This window comes from Kryptolebias marmoratus, linkage group LG20 (genome assembly GCF_001649575.2).
Source record: "Kryptolebias marmoratus isolate JLee-2015 linkage group LG20, ASM164957v2, whole genome shotgun sequence".
NCBI classification, from domain to species: domain Eukaryota; kingdom Metazoa; phylum Chordata; class Actinopteri; order Cyprinodontiformes; family Rivulidae; genus Kryptolebias; species Kryptolebias marmoratus.
Genome location: NC_051449.1, coordinates 22,024,208 through 22,040,992, shown reverse-complemented (window position 1 = coordinate 22,040,992; position 16,785 = coordinate 22,024,208). Strand labels below are relative to the sequence as shown.

The 16,785-nt window shown below is 38.7% G+C and overlaps 1 protein-coding gene across 2 annotated transcripts; it reads left to right on the top strand.

Moving 5' to 3' along the window:
• Nucleotides 1–4,004: 4,004 nt before the first annotated feature.
• Nucleotides 4,005–16,737, top strand: LOC108244482 (mitochondrial fission factor homolog A). Of its 2 annotated transcripts, none has more exons than XM_017430728.3 (7): nt 4,005–4,164; nt 6,354–6,572; nt 7,653–7,831; nt 9,663–9,754; nt 9,847–10,014; nt 11,528–11,603; nt 14,556–16,737. In XM_017430728.3, exons 2-7 carry the CDS (start codon nt 6,359–6,361, stop codon nt 14,685–14,687), a joined length of 861 nt encoding a protein of 286 aa, XP_017286217.1. In that variant the 5' UTR covers nt 4,005–4,164; nt 6,354–6,358; the 3' UTR covers nt 14,688–16,737. The 2 variants fall into 2 exon arrangements, with proteins under 2 accessions (XP_017286217.1, XP_017286216.1); XM_017430727.3 differs by having other exon boundaries at nt 6,351–6,572.
• Nucleotides 16,738–16,785: the final 48 nt, after the last annotated feature.

The following is a 16,785-nucleotide window of genomic DNA, read 5'->3' as shown; positions in this document are numbered from 1 at the left end:
TTAACTAGCTAAATGTTGTAAAAGGTGACATCAGAAAATCCACACTACATTTTTAAACAGTGTTTGAAGCTAAATGTGACAAAATTTAGGCATGAATTTTGAGCACAAGCTCGTTTACAAACGGCGCCCCATAGTTTATAGCTATGAGGTTCATGCTGATGTGATCTCTGCAGCCTTCAAAAAGTGGTTTGAAATGTAAAATTTCTATAATGGTAAAGATTTCACAAAAAGACAGTAGCTTTGACCTGAGAAAGAAAAAATCCTTGAAGTCATAATTATAAGATGCCATCTCAAAATTATGACTTGGCATGTTAACAACAATCTGAGTATAAGATGCTGAACAATATTATAAAATAGAACAATATAAAATTCTATATAATGAGTGGAGTTGGTGCCTTGTCTTGTCTTTAACACAAGTACTTCTATAACTGGGAAAGTGTTCCTTATTCTCTAATGTAAATGCAAAGTTGTCATTATTATTTTAATTATGTCTTGATCATTAAATGATCCATCAGCATTTCTGTCCCAGTACCAAATTATTGAAGTTAATCGCTTCTTTAAAGAAATTATTTATGTAATTACATATATTAAGCAAGATGATGTGTTTTTAGTGCGGTTGTAACCCTAAATTTACTTTAAATTTAATATGAATTTAACCAATTTGTTGAACTGTGGTACAACTGAAAAGTTTAGTATAATTACAAAAATGGCTTAAATTTGACCTAAAAACTCATTGCAAATTTTTACACCAGTTTTATTAGTTCAAATATAATTGTGTCTTTTACCAATGAAGGTTTCTCTAAAGTGACTGAAAAAATTATTTTTTTAATTTAACTAGCTGAAATGTCCTTTTCTGGAACAAGTATATTTTCTTTGTGGCCTATAATGATGATGAAACGAATAACAATTACAGAGCTGCCACACAAATACTTGTTGAAACTTTGTACATGGTTGCTATAATTAGTTTTAAAGGTGGATTTGTCAGGATTTGGGTGTCTTTGGGTTTGTTTTTGTTTTAGGTTTATTGTTTCTTTTATGGGTGGCATGGCGGTGTAAAGGTTAGAGCTGCTGCCTGTTGCAGGATCACTTCCTGACTTGAGGCCTTTCTGGGTGGAGTTTACATGTTTTCCCTGTGCTCACATGGGTTTACTCCAGTTTCCTCTCACACACCAAAAACATGCATGTTAGGTTCATTAGTAACTCTAAAATTGTTCCTAGGTGAGAGTGTGAATGGTTGTTTGTCTCTATGTGTCCCTACGATGGATTTATGACCTGTCCAGGGTGTCCCCTGCCTCTTGCACAATGACTGCTGGAGATAGACGCCAGCTCCCTGTGACCTGGAAAGGAGAAGTGGATAAAGAAAATGGATGGATGTTTCTCTTATGTTATTTGGTTGTCCTCATGGTTAGTTTTGTCTTTGGCCCGGTCCCAATACTCGCACTACACCCTACGCCCCTCTATGAAGGGTGTACTCAGTCAAAGTGCACAGAAGGGTTCGTGTGCGCAGGTTACATGCATGCAGACATTGGAGAATTGGGACAGTACACATTATGTCATTGACTTGCACCTCTGCGTCATAACTGTGACATCCAACATGGCGGGACCAGTCGCTGTTTTGGTATTTTAAGAAGGTGCCAGTACGATTTTAAAAGTACAGTTTATTTTTTCTTTCTAAAGTCATTGCAGGAGATATTTGGCTGTTCAAATGTGTTTCATTCTGATTTGTTGAATACGGAACAAAGTTTGATAGTATTCCCACATGTACAGCAGAGTGAAACAATAACTATTTCAATACTTTACACTTAAAAACTGCTTTTTTTGTGACAGACACAGCTTGCTCTGTCACCACTGCCATATTTCTGCCGCTTAATTCAAAACCCCTTTTATTATTAATATAGATAATGATAAAAAAAATTCAAAACATCACATGCAGCGATGAACTGAGGCTAAATACTTCGCTGAAGTCCGCCTGGATGCGGGTTTAGCCAAAGGGCGGATGTAGTACACAAAGGGGGCGGGGCTAAAGAGGACTCTGGAGAATTGGGACACACTACGCACTCAAACCCTTCAGCATGAACGCACATTTGAAGGATACGAGGGTGCAAGTGCGAGTATTGGGGCCAGGCCTATTTATAGTTTTTGCTCCTTGTGTCCTTTGTATTCCTGTCATCATTCACTTGTCCTCAGCCAATTACTTGTTTGCCTGCCACGCCCATCTTCACCTGCCCCAAGTTAGTAATCACTCACCTGTGTCCACTTCTTTAAAGGGGACCTATTATGCAAAATTCACTTTTTACTTCACTTTTTGTTTTTGTACTTCCATTTGGGTATCTACTGCTTCTAGAAACAGTCCAAGTGCAAAAAACAAAACAAACAAAAAAAAAAACCCACACTCAGCCATTTTTGACAATAATTAATTAATACATTTTCTGGTGTCAGCAAAATGACCCGTTTCAAAAACCTTGGATTTGTTGTCATAATCCGTTACCTAGCAACCCCAATCCAAGCCCAGCCCCTCACCTAGCAACCCAAGTGGAGCTCCACCCACTTCATTACAAGACCAAAAAAAACCAAAAAAACCCCCAATGTTTCACAGTAAGGACAGTGTTCTTTTTTTTGACATGCTTCATTTTTCCATCTGTGAACACAGAGCTGATGTGCCTTCCCAAAAAGTTCAATTTTTGCCTCATCTGTCCATAGGACATTCTCCCAGAAATTTGTCAACATGTAGTTTGGCAAATTATAGTCTGGCTTTTTATGATTTGTTTTCAACAATGGTGTCCTCCTTGGTCGTCTCCCATTAAGTCCACTTTGGCTCAAACAACAACAGATTGTGCGATCTGACACTGATGTTCCTTGAGCTTGAAGTTCATCTTTAATCTCTTTAAAAGTTTTTCTGGGCTCTTTTGTTACCATTCATATTATCCATCTCCTTGATTTGTCATCAATTTTCCTCCTGCGGCCACGTCCAGGGAGGTTGGCTACAGTCCCTTGGATCTTAAATTTCTGAATAATCTTCGCAGCTGTAGTCACAGGAACATTAAGCTGCTTGGAGATGGTCTAACCCTAACCCTAACCTTTATCTTTAACATGCTTGTCTATAATTTTCTCGTAATCTCCTGAGACAAGTCTTTCCTTTGCTTCTTCTGGTCCATGTTGAGTGTGGTACACATCCTGTCACCAAAGGGCACAGTGAGTATTTGTAGCCCTATATTCAGGCCCACTGACTGATTACAAGATTGTAGACACCTGTGATGCAAATTAGTGGACACAGGGATTTAACATGTCCATTTGGTCACATTATTTTCAGGGGTACCATCATTTCTGTTCAGGCCTGTTTTTTTTTTTGTTTTTTTTTTAATAATGTTGAAGCATGGTTGAAAAGCAATGTCTGACTTTCATTTGTTCATTTTCATAGAATTTTTATTTATTATTATTTTTGTCAAATTCTAGTTATTTCTGTGACCATTGTGGGTTTTTCTTTCATCAAACAAGGGGTACCAACAATTTTGGCCACATGTGTCTATCACCACAATGTCCGGTTGGTTAGCCATCACCTGTTTGTCAGCCTGGATCTGGAAGTCCCACAGTATCTTAGCCCTGTCATTCTCCACCACCCTTGATGGAGTCTCCCACTTTGATTGTGGGACTTCTAATCCATACTCGGTACAGATGTTCCTGTACACTATTCCAGCCACTTGGTTATAATGTTCCATGTATGCTTTGCCTGCCTGCATCTTACATCCTGCTACTATGTGCTGGACTGTCTCAGGAGCATCTTTACACAGCCTGCATCTTAGGTCCTGTCAGATATGATGGACCCCAGCCCCTTTTACATAATACTGAATTAAGCTGTTATCAGGGAGTGTATTCAACAGCTATCTGATTCGAGTACAGCACAGAGTACGCTCGCTTTATAACCTCAGTACTACCGGCTTTTGCGGCTCGGCGGTGCTAACCATGTTGCTGTCGTTGTATTCACAAGCTCCGCCCCAACGGTCGCGCTCGAGGCAGTCATTGAAGCGACACCCACCCTGAAGGCGTTTGGAGCGGCTACGTCCGTCCCTGTCGCTAGTTGGCCGTCCAGGTGGAAGCGTCTCATATCAGCGGATACACGCCTTTTTGTCTCATGACCTTTTAAACCCCGGTGCTGGGTGTTTATCGGTAAGTAGCAGGAGAGTGGTTGGAGCTGTGCTCTGCCAGCCTTTAGCTGCAAAGTGTTAGCTGCTAACGCACAGGTGTTCAATAACATGATTAGCTTCATGTAGCCGGTGAGCGCACTCTGTTAAATAATGACTGGGATACGAGCTTATACACAGGCTAAACATGGCGTCTTAACTGGATTTTTAGTCTGTGACACTGAAGCTGGGTGTCAACGACAGCTAACTCTCATGTCAGTTATGTAATTTAACGTAATACATCATAAAAAGCTCTTTTTAATGCAATATTTATTGAGCTATAATGCTACTGCAGTTTCTTCAGGTTGTGGCTTTCCAATAGGACACGATTTTTAGACGAGTTAGAGATCATGTTGTTGTTGCTAGGATTGACAATATGAATAATTTTATTTAAACTAGCTTCAGGGGTTTTGTTTTCATTAAAAGCATAAAATGGGCTCTCATATACTTTCAGGTATAAAAGATGAAAGCATCTAAGTCTTATGATATAGAGGTTTTATTTAAGAATAGTTGAATGCATGTTAAAATAAAGTTATTGTTATTATTTAATTGTCCACATTTCTGAAGAGATGTGGGCACAATGGTATGGTTGGGTTTTGCTGAAGCTGGAGTCTCCTTCTCTACTCTGACATTAGTCAGAAATAAGATGGGTGGAGGAATATCTTTAGGCCCTCTATGATGGACCTTAAAGAAATGTCTCAGACATGTTGAAGTGGGTTTCTGTGGGGAAAAATATAAAGTAATAATATCTTACCTGCTGTAGGTGGCTCTTTGAACAGTTCCAGTTTGGAGAAATAGTGGCTTGTTGCTGTAAAATAACCCCAATCTCCAAAATTTCATATTGATTCATCCAATTGCTGTTTTATAAGCTTTTACACTGCTGTCAAGTTCATACACGTGCTTATTCTGGTAGAAATTTATTTAAATTCTTGCTGGAAATGTTCACTGTTTGATCATTGTTTTTGTCTTTCATATAATTATTACTGTACAGTACTTTGGTTACGACCTGGAGGTCGGGGTAGCTCTCCAGATCACCTGTGAATCGAGGTAATTCTTGGTTATGACATCCAATCAAATGTCAGTGTGGATCCAAGATTTATCCAAGAATGGATACCTTGAGCCAATCAGCACTCTTATTGTATCCAAGACTCCACTGGAATGTCCAGGAATTGACCAGTCAAATGCGAGGGGTGGTCTTGTAATCCTGAGGCTGCGGGTTCGAGCCCAGGTAGCGCCAGGAAGGGCGTCAGAGGAAAAACGATCACAAATCTTGCATGAGGGTTTGCTCTCTGTGCCAAACCCTGCAGAAGGGAACAGCCAAGAAGAACGGGTTTGGTTAAAACCTGTTGTTTTTAAATGTGCTTTATAAAAAGACTGACTTGACATGTAATAACTAATTGATGGCATTGTAAAGGTCTATGACAGGGGTGTCAAACTCCAGGCCTCGAGGGCCGCTCTCCTGGGAGTTTATAATAATGAGTTTTAGGTTTTTCCAACACACCTGATTCAAATGGTTTAATCACCTCCTCACCAAGTCATCAAGTTCTCCAGGAGCACAGCAACAAGTCATCCATTTACACCAGGTGTTTTAAAGCAAGAACACATCTAAAACATGCAGGAGAGCGGCCCCCGAGGAACGGAGTTTAACACCTGTGGTCGATGACGTGGTGTTTGCATGAACCACTGTGAAATCTTGGAGATTGGAGCTGTTTCAAGATGGCAGCAGTCAACTTTGGTTTTGGCTGAATTGAAAGTAGCCATTTGACTTAACCTCTATTCCTCCAAACTGAGGCTGTTCATAAAGCTTACTACAAGAGGCAAGATATTAATTTTTCATAACTTTTCCATAAAAACCTATTTCAGAATGTCTGAACTATCCCCTTAATCTTTACTGTGGTTCCCTGGCTCTGAAATAATCAATAATACCGCTGCACCGAATCTTGTCTCTGGGTTTTATTTTTTATGTTGCCTGATTATTCTGTTTAAAGGAGTAATGTTTTTTGGCTTCTCCCTACCCTTACCAAAAAAACATCAACAATAATAACAAACAGAAACAAAAAAAAACAGGTGGTAAAATGTACTGTCTGCATTTCTGGATTGAAGAAGTACTCAATGTTTAGATGGTGCCAATGAATGATTTTTTAAAATGTGTTTGTTTGTTTGATGTGAAAGCAGGCAGGATGAGTGGGCCAACTTTTCCCCCGCCTGCAGATATGGCTGAGATGAACCGCATCCATTATGAGCTGGAGTACACGGAGGGCATCAGCCAGCGCATGAGAATACCTGACACCCTAAAGGTGGCTCCTGAGAGTCAGACAGGACCCGTTCCACTACAGCTGCCCCTGCCAGTTCACACAGCTCTGATGCAGGTTCCTGAAAGGATTGTTGTTGCAGGTGAGATATTGGGTTTACATCAACAAACACATACAATGTAAGTCCACTAATATCAGCAATGAATAGTACGCCACACAAGGGATAGGCGACATGCTGAAATTATCATATATGATTTTTTTTTTTTTAAATAGTGAAACCACGTTTTTTCTATGTCAAAACATAAGGAAAATTTTAAAAAAAGTCAATATACTAGAGCATTTAGACCAAATGCCATTTCTGAACAGATTTTACTGAGTTTGTACATATATAATGGAGGTTTTAACAAGTGTGTTACTATATTTGAGACTTGAAGCATGCTCAGTCTCAGACTATTTTGCCCTAGTTCGGAAATTTTATTTTAGTAAATAGTAAGTCGTCGTGGGCGTCTCAAACCTGTCTCAACAGTACTATAGTGGTGTTTTCACACCTGCGGGGAGCTCTCCTTGGACAGAAAACATCCCAGGCAAAATCCACACTGCTGATAAATAATGTTTATTAAAAAACTGGTCTGAATCTGCTTGTCTTAATTTCTAAAGTGTACTCCAGCAGATTAAATTGTAAACAAAACGAGCTGAGGGGGGAGGTGGGCAACAAAACAATGTGCACAGCCAATGGTGTAGTCTTGCTAGCCGTACATGAAAGTAGGAAAACACAAAAACAGTCTATTGCTGTGTTTCGATTGTCCAAACTGTAAATTTCAAAGACAGGCTCATTGGTCGCTTGATCACAAAGACTTGAAATGCAGTGAGACACCATTTGAACAGTCAAGTATTTTCTCAGTTTTGAGTTGCACAGTTGCAGCTCAGTGAAATACCACCTTAAGCAGACTAGTCAACACTGTGATTTGTCTAAGGAAAAAAAGTGTGCGTCACCATGAAGCAGAGAACGACAATATAGAGAATGTGCCCTATAGATAATCCTTCAGTTTTTTTGCTTTGGCAGATCATTGACACTTTCTAATCCTTCACCATCTAATGTCGTCCTATCGCCCACCCCCTAGGCCACACAGAGAAACAATCATGCAAACATGAAAATCGGGGAGTGCCAAGTGAGTAGAACCTTTGTGGCCTTTTCCTACCTTAATTCCTGTCTTGCCTGTAGGTGACGATGGAGATCCAAGATTCGCTCGCCCGAGAGACTTGGATCTTATTCAGTCGGTCCCGTCTGTGGACCTGCTGAACATGAAAGCCCCACCACGTGTCCTCACGCTCACAGAACAGCCTCTGGACTCTCTCGAAACGGACCAAACTGCCAACTCTCAGAGTAATTCCAGCCAAGCGGTACGTGGAATGAAGATTTTTCTTTTCTCTTCTGTTATGTGGATAAAATCATGGAAATAAACATTCAGAACACACTTGATTGTGTGATCTGCAACAGCAAATGTGCTTTTTAAATGTTGGATTTGATGTGAAAATGGCAGTGATATCTGTAAGTACCTCTAGAAAAAACTGAACACTCCTAGCCAAAATAGCAAAAAATGTTAGGAACTCTAAACTAAAAATCCTTTAGAACACAAACGGTATGCTGCACATGTGCAAAGTTGATTAACTAAACCCAAAATAACAACATCAAATTGTTGCATTTGTCAGGGTCTAAATGTGCATTATTTTTAATAGTAACAGTAATTTAATATGCTAATTAAATTAAAATACACATGATGGTCATTGGCTTGATTTGAAAAGACAACTGTTTCTTCAGCAGCACCGAAATTTTCTCTCAGTGATTCACAAATAAGGGATTGTTTTAAACATCCTATCAAACACAGCTTACCCCGTGTTGAAATGTTAATGCTTCTGGCATTTCCTGCCACTTCTGCCTCTCCCATCATACTGGGTGTTACTGAAAAATGATGTAGTTAAAGATGTCTGCTGTTCCCATTCCACTGCATATGTTTGTTTCAGGTGCTGCAGCAGCTCTGCACCAGATCTTACAACATCAGAAAACTTATTTTACTAAAATACACATTTTTCACACTGTAAAAAAAGTCAAATTAAAATATCATTTAACTAAAAAAAATGAAAAAATTCAAAGACACGCAAGTAAAAACTTAGCAAATGTAACAAAAACTTGAGGGAAATTTGGACGCAGCAAACCTTACTATAGGTTCTCACATACATTGTGTTAAAAAATGAGTAAACTGAAATATGGCAACACAAATAGAAGTCCAAGTTAAAGCTGCTGATGTAGCACATCTAAAGATCAGAAGTCCTAGTTCAAGTTTGTTTTCTACAGACTGGGTGTCAGCAGACAAATGTACTCAGATTTCCTTTGCTCCACCTTTCTGTTCCCAACTACTTAGTGCAAGTTGTCAAGGTGTTGCCTAAGAATAGTTACTGATGAGGTCAGAATTATTAAGTTTGAATGAAGGGAAAAAAGAACCTCTCCACAGTGATGCATGGTGGTAGCAGCATCATGCTGTGGGGATGTTTTTCAGCAGCAGGGGCTGGAAACTGGTCATGGTTGAGAGGAAGCTGAGTAAAAACCTGTATATACTATAGATGCAGGATATTAGACCTGTATAAAATGAAATGTTACATCGATTCTTTCTTAACTAAGTAGCAATGTGTTTCACTACAGAAATTGTGAAATAGAATAAGATTAGGAAGAAACAAGGCAATGTACATGAGTCATTTCCTGCTTATATAAAGTATATTCAGACCATAGACATATTACACTGATGGACCAACTGCCTCCGTCTTCTCTCATTAGAAATTAAATTCAGCAGGACCCGTTTAAGAAAGCTTCCATGTTTTATTTATAAAAAAAATAATGTATTTTTGAGCACTAGAAATGTGGAGCTTTAATCCCCGTCTATAATCACGCTGTCACACGATTGTTGTTGTAAGCATGAAATAACTAATTACAGCTAAACATATTAGGAAAATTAATATTTGAACATGCAGCAAAAAGGTAAGGACTACAGGAATCAACAAGAGTCAACACTAAGAAACTTTGGTTCTTGTCAACATGCATTTTGGTGAATTCCAGTCTGACTTTTTTGTTTTTCTGTCAGTAGCAGATGCAAAAAATTTTAGTGTCTTATTTCCCATTGAACCCATGGCATCTGTAACGTGGACCTGGCATTAATTTAAACATTTGCTCGTATAATAGGCCAGTTATCACACTCGATCCCGGAGGGAGCGCAGTGCAAGTGAGAACATATCTGGTCGCCACAGTAGTCAGGTCAGCCGATGTGACTTAAGGTAAGGACACAGCCTGTGACAGTTCTGCCTTACTGATCTTGATTTATTTAATAAAGTGTCTCCTTCATGTCTTTCCTTCACCCAACCACCAGTATAACCCCCTCCTCTCCTGCACCGGTGCGCTTGTGCCCCCCCCTTTGCTCGCCTGAAGATGCAAACATCAACCTGTTTACAGCTGCTGGCTTCCTGTCTTACGTCCAGGCAACAACTCGCCGTGCGTACCAGCAGGTCATAGAAATCCTGGATGACAGCCACCGCAGGTGACGTCTTTTTCTCTTTCCTTAAACTTACTGTAAGTCAGTGTATTTAAAAGTTCTCTAAAAAATACACAGCAAAGTCTTTTAGTAAAATCAAGCAGAAAATGATTGGAATTAAGACCGATTTAAAGCCAAGCAAGTGATGAGGCCTGTAGAATAAGTCAAAAAATAAAAGTAGTAAACATATTGATATTGGGCTTAGATGATTACTGTTTATTTAGTTTTTATTTCCCATAAAAAATGGAGTTACAGTTATAATTGTGTTTTAGGCCTAGCATAGAAAGATTAGTTTACTTTTAGGTTACTCAATTATTTTATTTAGTATTTAGAATTTAGAATTTTAAGAAAGAAATATTGCTTCTTTTTGAGTAAAGGTTTGTAAAGGTCTGGAGATATATCTGTTCATGAACAACATAAAACAAGAGGAATCAGGAAAATGTGCGTTTATCTGAACTAATATCAGGGTTTCCCTCAGTGTATTATAAGCTTTGCGGGACGCCAGGCTTTGCTGACCCGGCCGCCAGGCTAAGCTCCACTTGTTTATTATAAATACGTCATTTTTTATACACGTTTTTTTCCACCTGCACCCCCAAAACCGCTACCTTTGTCTACCTCACCGCGTTAGGGTGCGCGTGCCAACAGTGACACAATTGCGCTGTCCCCGCCCCTGTGCGACAGTCCCGCTTGGTGTCACATTATGCACCTTTTATAACTTGGTGCAGACCACGCGCGCCGCGCTCCATTCATAATGGACGATTTTGCTGGTCTAGCGGAGCTGGTTCACCCGTATCATCGCAGAGCCCTGCGGGACTCTAATGAGCCCTGAGGCCGAGCCTCCTTCAGCTACCTGGAGTTAGCAGGTTGTCAGAACCACAGTAATAAACATCGATCGAGCAGGTTTGACCAAAAATGGTTTGTTGAGCTGAAACTCAACGGGTGGCTTTACAAGACTGAATATGGTCAGCATGTTTTGTGCTGTGAAAATATTATTCATGTTTACCAGTAAAATATTAAATTCAGCATTAGATATGCTGATCCAACATGCAGCCTGTGCCACAAAAAGCACAGTACAGTACAGTTTTTACTGTACTGTTTTTCAGAGTTCTCTGTTGTTATTCATTGGCCTTGATGCGAGACGTGTGTTGGTGCTTTGTTTGCACTTTTTTATTTATGTTAATTTAATTTATTTGTAAATGTGATTTAAATTAGGATTGAAATTAGGTGCAATCAATTAGTATTTATTTTAATTGTATTTTTGGTGAACGACCACTGACCACTGGGCTTAGCTTCTTTTCTGTGGGAAACCCTGAATATCATCACATTTCTAAGTGTCTGTGGACATTTAGAGGAGCAAAGGTCCATCTGAATGAAAAATAGATTAATTGCAATTCTTTGGGATATTGAACAATGCGAACAATGATCCTGGGATTACCATAAACATATATTGTACTGCCCTAATGTTATTTTTATTAAAGTTTTATTGTTAATCTAAAGCAGGTTGTGTTCTTCTCCACAGAACTCACCTGGACTTGGCTCTGGACATGAATCCGGATGAATCTGGCCTAATTGATGCATCGTCACTGCGACGTCAGGTAATCTGTCTCACATGCTTAGTTTAAGTTGGTCTCACTATACTGTGACTTTTCATACAGTCATGGTAAAAGGTAAATAGCAGTATAAAGTTTAAATTACGTTTTATATATACTGAACCCCAAATGTTATTGTGGGGTGACAACCTGAGGCCTGTTCAGTCTCATTTCTCTAATAACACCATAGTGTGATTTATCCTGTCTTGTTTGTCCAAGCTTGTCAGTTTAGGACCTGATAAGCACCAGATGCTGTTTTATTGAGACTTTTAGAATTAAAAGCTGGGTGTACTTAAAACAAAGCAGTAGTAATGACATGGAAAAACAAGATATTAGGGGTGTAACGTATATGTAAGTTGCTTCATACATACCTCCATATGAGGGTCACAGTTCAGTATGTTTTGGTACAACAGTAAAATGAAACAAATTTTAAATTTTAAAAATATTTTTTTAAACAAACTCTCCTAGAGCCAAAGGCAGAAAAACAAACCGATCTTATAAATGGGGAGTCTCTAAGCCAGTGGTAGTGTCCAATCCTGCATGTTTTACTTGGGTTTCTGCTCCAACACACCTGATTCATGGTTGAATCACCTCTTTATGTTCTGCAGAAGCCTGTTAATCACCCATTGATCCAATCAGGTGTGTTGGAGCAGAGAAACAAATAAAACATGCAGGACGGTGGCCCTTAAGGACCAGGGTTGGACACCGCTGCTCTAAGCCAGCCCGTCAAACAGCACAGATTTGTCATTTTACCACAAAATGAAACAGCTCATCAACACACCTTATCAGAAGGACACACACACACAACTGTATGGTTGTGTGTCACACACCTCAGCAATTTAATGCATTCAGTCAAAAGGAATCACACATACACACACACAAACTCCATATGTTTGAGTCACACATCTCGGCATCGGCACATCCAGTCAGAAGGAAAATAACACAAACTCTGGAGTGTGTGTGTGTGTTTCCACCAACAAGGTGATCACTCTGTAGGCTTAATTTGTTTTTCATGTTTATGATTCCCGGCATATCTCTTAGCGTTCAAGCTGCAGCTGTAAAATCTTCCTACTTCTATATTATCGGTCTTCCAGCAACCAGCCTTGACCTTGGGTGCAGTTTGTACCTATGCTCCCTGCTACGGGCTTTACCCCCGCAGCTCACACAGACTACTGCTTTTCTGTGGGAAGAGAACTGTAGTGGTAATTTAGATAGCTTTATTGTGGCAGTTATTTAAAAACAAACAAACAGACAAAAACAGCATGAATGTGCTCTTCAGGATGAGAAAGGTGATTGATTTGCTGTGAACAATGTATTTGTCATCTTGTCCCTGTATTCATCCTAAATGTCTGTACTGTGACTGTTTGGAACAAATATATGTGCTGTTACACTCCTCCAAGATATTATAGAAAGGTTTGTTGTTTTTTTAAAACCAGCTGCTGTTAATTGTAGCTGATGTGGACATTTTCACATATTAAATTATTAAATTACAGAGTCCCTAAGAGGACGTTAAGGAAAAAAATATTTAAAATAGGTTTTTCATGCTGAAGGGAAAGTATCTAATGCACAGCAGATAGTTGTCTCAGAGGCCTAGCAAGCTAAATGTCCTTAAACTCAGACTACTATAGAGAATGGCTTTAGAAGAATATATGCATGTCAACCTTCCTAAAAACACAAAATGTTACTGATAATATCATCTAAAAACTCAATGAAGTAAATTATGCAACTGTAGTCAAAATATTTCAAATGTAATTTGAGACCAAAATAAAGCTCAAATAAACCACTTATTTCACTTTCCAAACTGAAAGCACAGCTGCTAAATTGCATTAGATATTTTCTTGTAGGTAGAATCTGACACTTTTGTGTGAACACCTGAATTGTTTCTTGTGTGCATGCAGTACTTTCCCCATCTGCACCAGGGAAGTTTCCCTCTCAAAACCTATTTTAAATTATTTTTTCCTAACATCTTTATACACACATCTTTTGTTGAGTTGGTAGATTCACTGTCTGTTCTTAAAGGTCGTATCTCACTGGGCTGTGACTGTCGGAGACTAGCGGGCGCATCAACAATTATGAAAAAAAACAAACATTTTTTGGGAGTATTCGTGACCGAACAACCAGCAAACCATGCGGCCACGTTTTGAGCTGCCAGTTTTGAAAATCACCGCCTATTTATGTTTACACGGCTTGCAAATTGTATTCTAGGCTGTGCAGATTGTTTTGTTGCCCATATTTTACCTGCTTCGACCTCACTTTAGATGCTGTCCCAACGCCTATGGTTTAATCTGCTACAGCACACTTTTGTAATGGAGATGATCATCAGAGGGGTTTTAGACCTGGACATTCAGGGCAGTAGCTGTTTTCTGTCAGAGAGGTCCCTACAGGTATGAAAAATCAGCTCTAACGGTTTTGAGACAGTCAGAAAAGCCTGCAATAAAATACAGATGGTTTTGAGACACTTGCAACAACTTTGACAATTTTGAGAGAAAATTTGTTGCACAGATTTTTTTTAAAGATGTTCAAAACTTAAACAACAAGACTCCAACTAGTCACCCAGTGGGATACCGTCTTAACAGTGGAGTGAAGTGAAGTGAGATTTATTTATATAGCACTTTTCAGCAACAAGGCCATCCAAAGTGCTTTACAACAGAAATAAAAACAGAATCCAATACAGCAAATACATAATGAAACACAAAAAAGAAAGAAAAAACACATCAAATATGTATAAGCTAAATGAAATATAGGATAACCTAAGTAAAATCATGAAACTAAACATGAGCTAAGACAGTCAAAATAGTAGCTAAGATAATCTAAATAAAATCATGATAAAGTTAAAGCTGAACTAAACAACAATTAGGAATCTAACAATCTATCTATCTAAAGTATGAGCTAAGATAAACTAAACTAAATGTACAGGAAGGCGGAATAAAGTTTTTTTGTGTTCTTGTGATCCTCCAGATTTTGAAGCTCAACAGGCGTTTGCAGCTACTGGAAGAAGAAAACAAAGAACGCTCCAAACGAGAGGTGATCCTGTATTCTGCCACAATGGCATTCTGGCTCATCAACACGTGGATCTGGTTACGCCGCTAAAATGGAAAAAAAGAATGAGTTCCCAAAACACTGGAAGCCGAAGCAAATCCTTGTTAAGCATGTGTCTTTTCACACTACTGAAGTTCGTCAACTTCATCATTCACCAGAATCCTCAACAACATGCCTCTGTTTGGGATGATTTACTGATTTTAGGCTCATCGTTGACCAGAGAGGATCTGAAGCCGTGAAACACAACATTGTTTACTGTCACTGTTAAACAATTTCATACTTGATTGTAGCCACAAGCAGTTGGCAGCTGCTTAACAGTGATAACCAACAAAAGTAAGACTTGCTCTAATAAAGGCTGGTGTTCAGTCAGATAAACCTTCATTTCTGAGGCCGTGTTGAGTCTGAAGCTGCATTCATTACTGAACTCATTTGGTCTCACAGTTTGGAGAGCTGTAACAGTCGGGACAAGAGTAAAGATGGTGGACAGCAATCCAACCATTAGGCCGACGGTATGTTAAAAACTTAGTATATCATCATATGTTGCGCTTTAATTGGTATCTTATAATAAACCAGTCTTATTTTTACCTCAGGGCAACCTGTTTATTCACACAGGGGGTACTTCTACATGTGAGAACATCATGATGAAGAAGAGTAGTGTTCTCAAAGGCATCATAAAAATGCATAGGAACGTTGATGGAGGCATTTCCATGTATATATTAGCAACTCTGAGCTGGTTGTTTTTTCTGTTGCATAGAAATCAAGGTTTTGCTTGTTTTTTCCCTCTTCTTCCTTGTTTAAGTGCAGTTAATTAAGCATTTTGTCGGTCAATGTAAGTATAAATTACATAGATGGTGTTTTTGTAGCAGGATCTGTATCTTCCTCCTTATCGACTGGTGACAGCTGATAGACAAAATCAAATCAGGATGATTGATCGTTTCTCTCATCTTTACAAAAAATACTGGTGATTTAGTGTCTTGAAATCCATGCAAAATATAGCAAAGAGTCAGTGAAAAACTGAGTTTGACCACAGGAAGATGCAGGTCAAAGGCTGTGGTACTACTTCTTATAGGGATCTGATTGCTTCTTTTACGTCTAACCCTTTCCACCTGTGCTCAGTTTAGTGTTTGCTTATGATGACTTGTTTTGATCTCATTTTCTTACATCCATTTATTTCTGTCACAAGATATGGCTGAGAGGTGCGGATAGTTAAAATAGTTGCAATGTCAAAAATTTCCACTAGATGTCAGTAATTGTTCTACGCTGTTCCTTTAAAAAATATGGCACATCCTTTCTGAGACCGGGTCGCTCACAGGGGCAACACCTGACTAGACTTTGTGGGACAATTACGAGAAAATATGGCAGTTTTCTGTTGTGGTCTCACTGAAATTGGACTTACGACGTGTCTCACAAATTACACTACTTGCTGCAGATGGATCTAGTCTGTATCGTTGTAACACAGAACCATAAACCATCCTTTAATCCTAAAGTTGGGGTGACTCAAACCATATAATAGTCTTTGATAAAGTTCATGCAAACAAGGATTTACTTGAGTGTTTTATGCTTTGGGGTTGCAGAATAAACCTCTGAGCTGACTTGAATAGAGAGTTTATTGGTTCTTAAGTGTCAAAACATTCTGAGTAAATCTACAGACACCATAAGATTTACTCTGAATGTTAACTCTTAATCCCAAGCTTTTGTGCAAAGTACTTGAGTAGTATATTGTTCAAATGTCATTTACATTTTAAGCCCTTCATATTATTTTTATACATCTATCAGACAGTCATGTTTTAAGATTGAACAATATAGTATATTCATATACTATATTTGTGTAGATTTCCTACAGAGTAAGGCTAAAACCATAAACTTTGTGGTATTCATTTTTTTGTGTGACAAAAGGGAATATTGATGTTATTTATTAGTTTAAAAAATTATATCCCATTTGATGCTGAAGCTTTCAAAACGTGTTGCAATGATCATTGTTCTGTGAAGCACTGGCTACAAATATAATTTAAAACTGGTGTTAATTTTTTCTTTTTTTTCTAATTTATTCTATTCAGTGTTTGTAGATATTGTTGCTGTAATAAATGCTGGATGTTCATTACTTCCTGACTTGTCTGTGGAATACTGACCCCTGCTGGTACAAATGAAG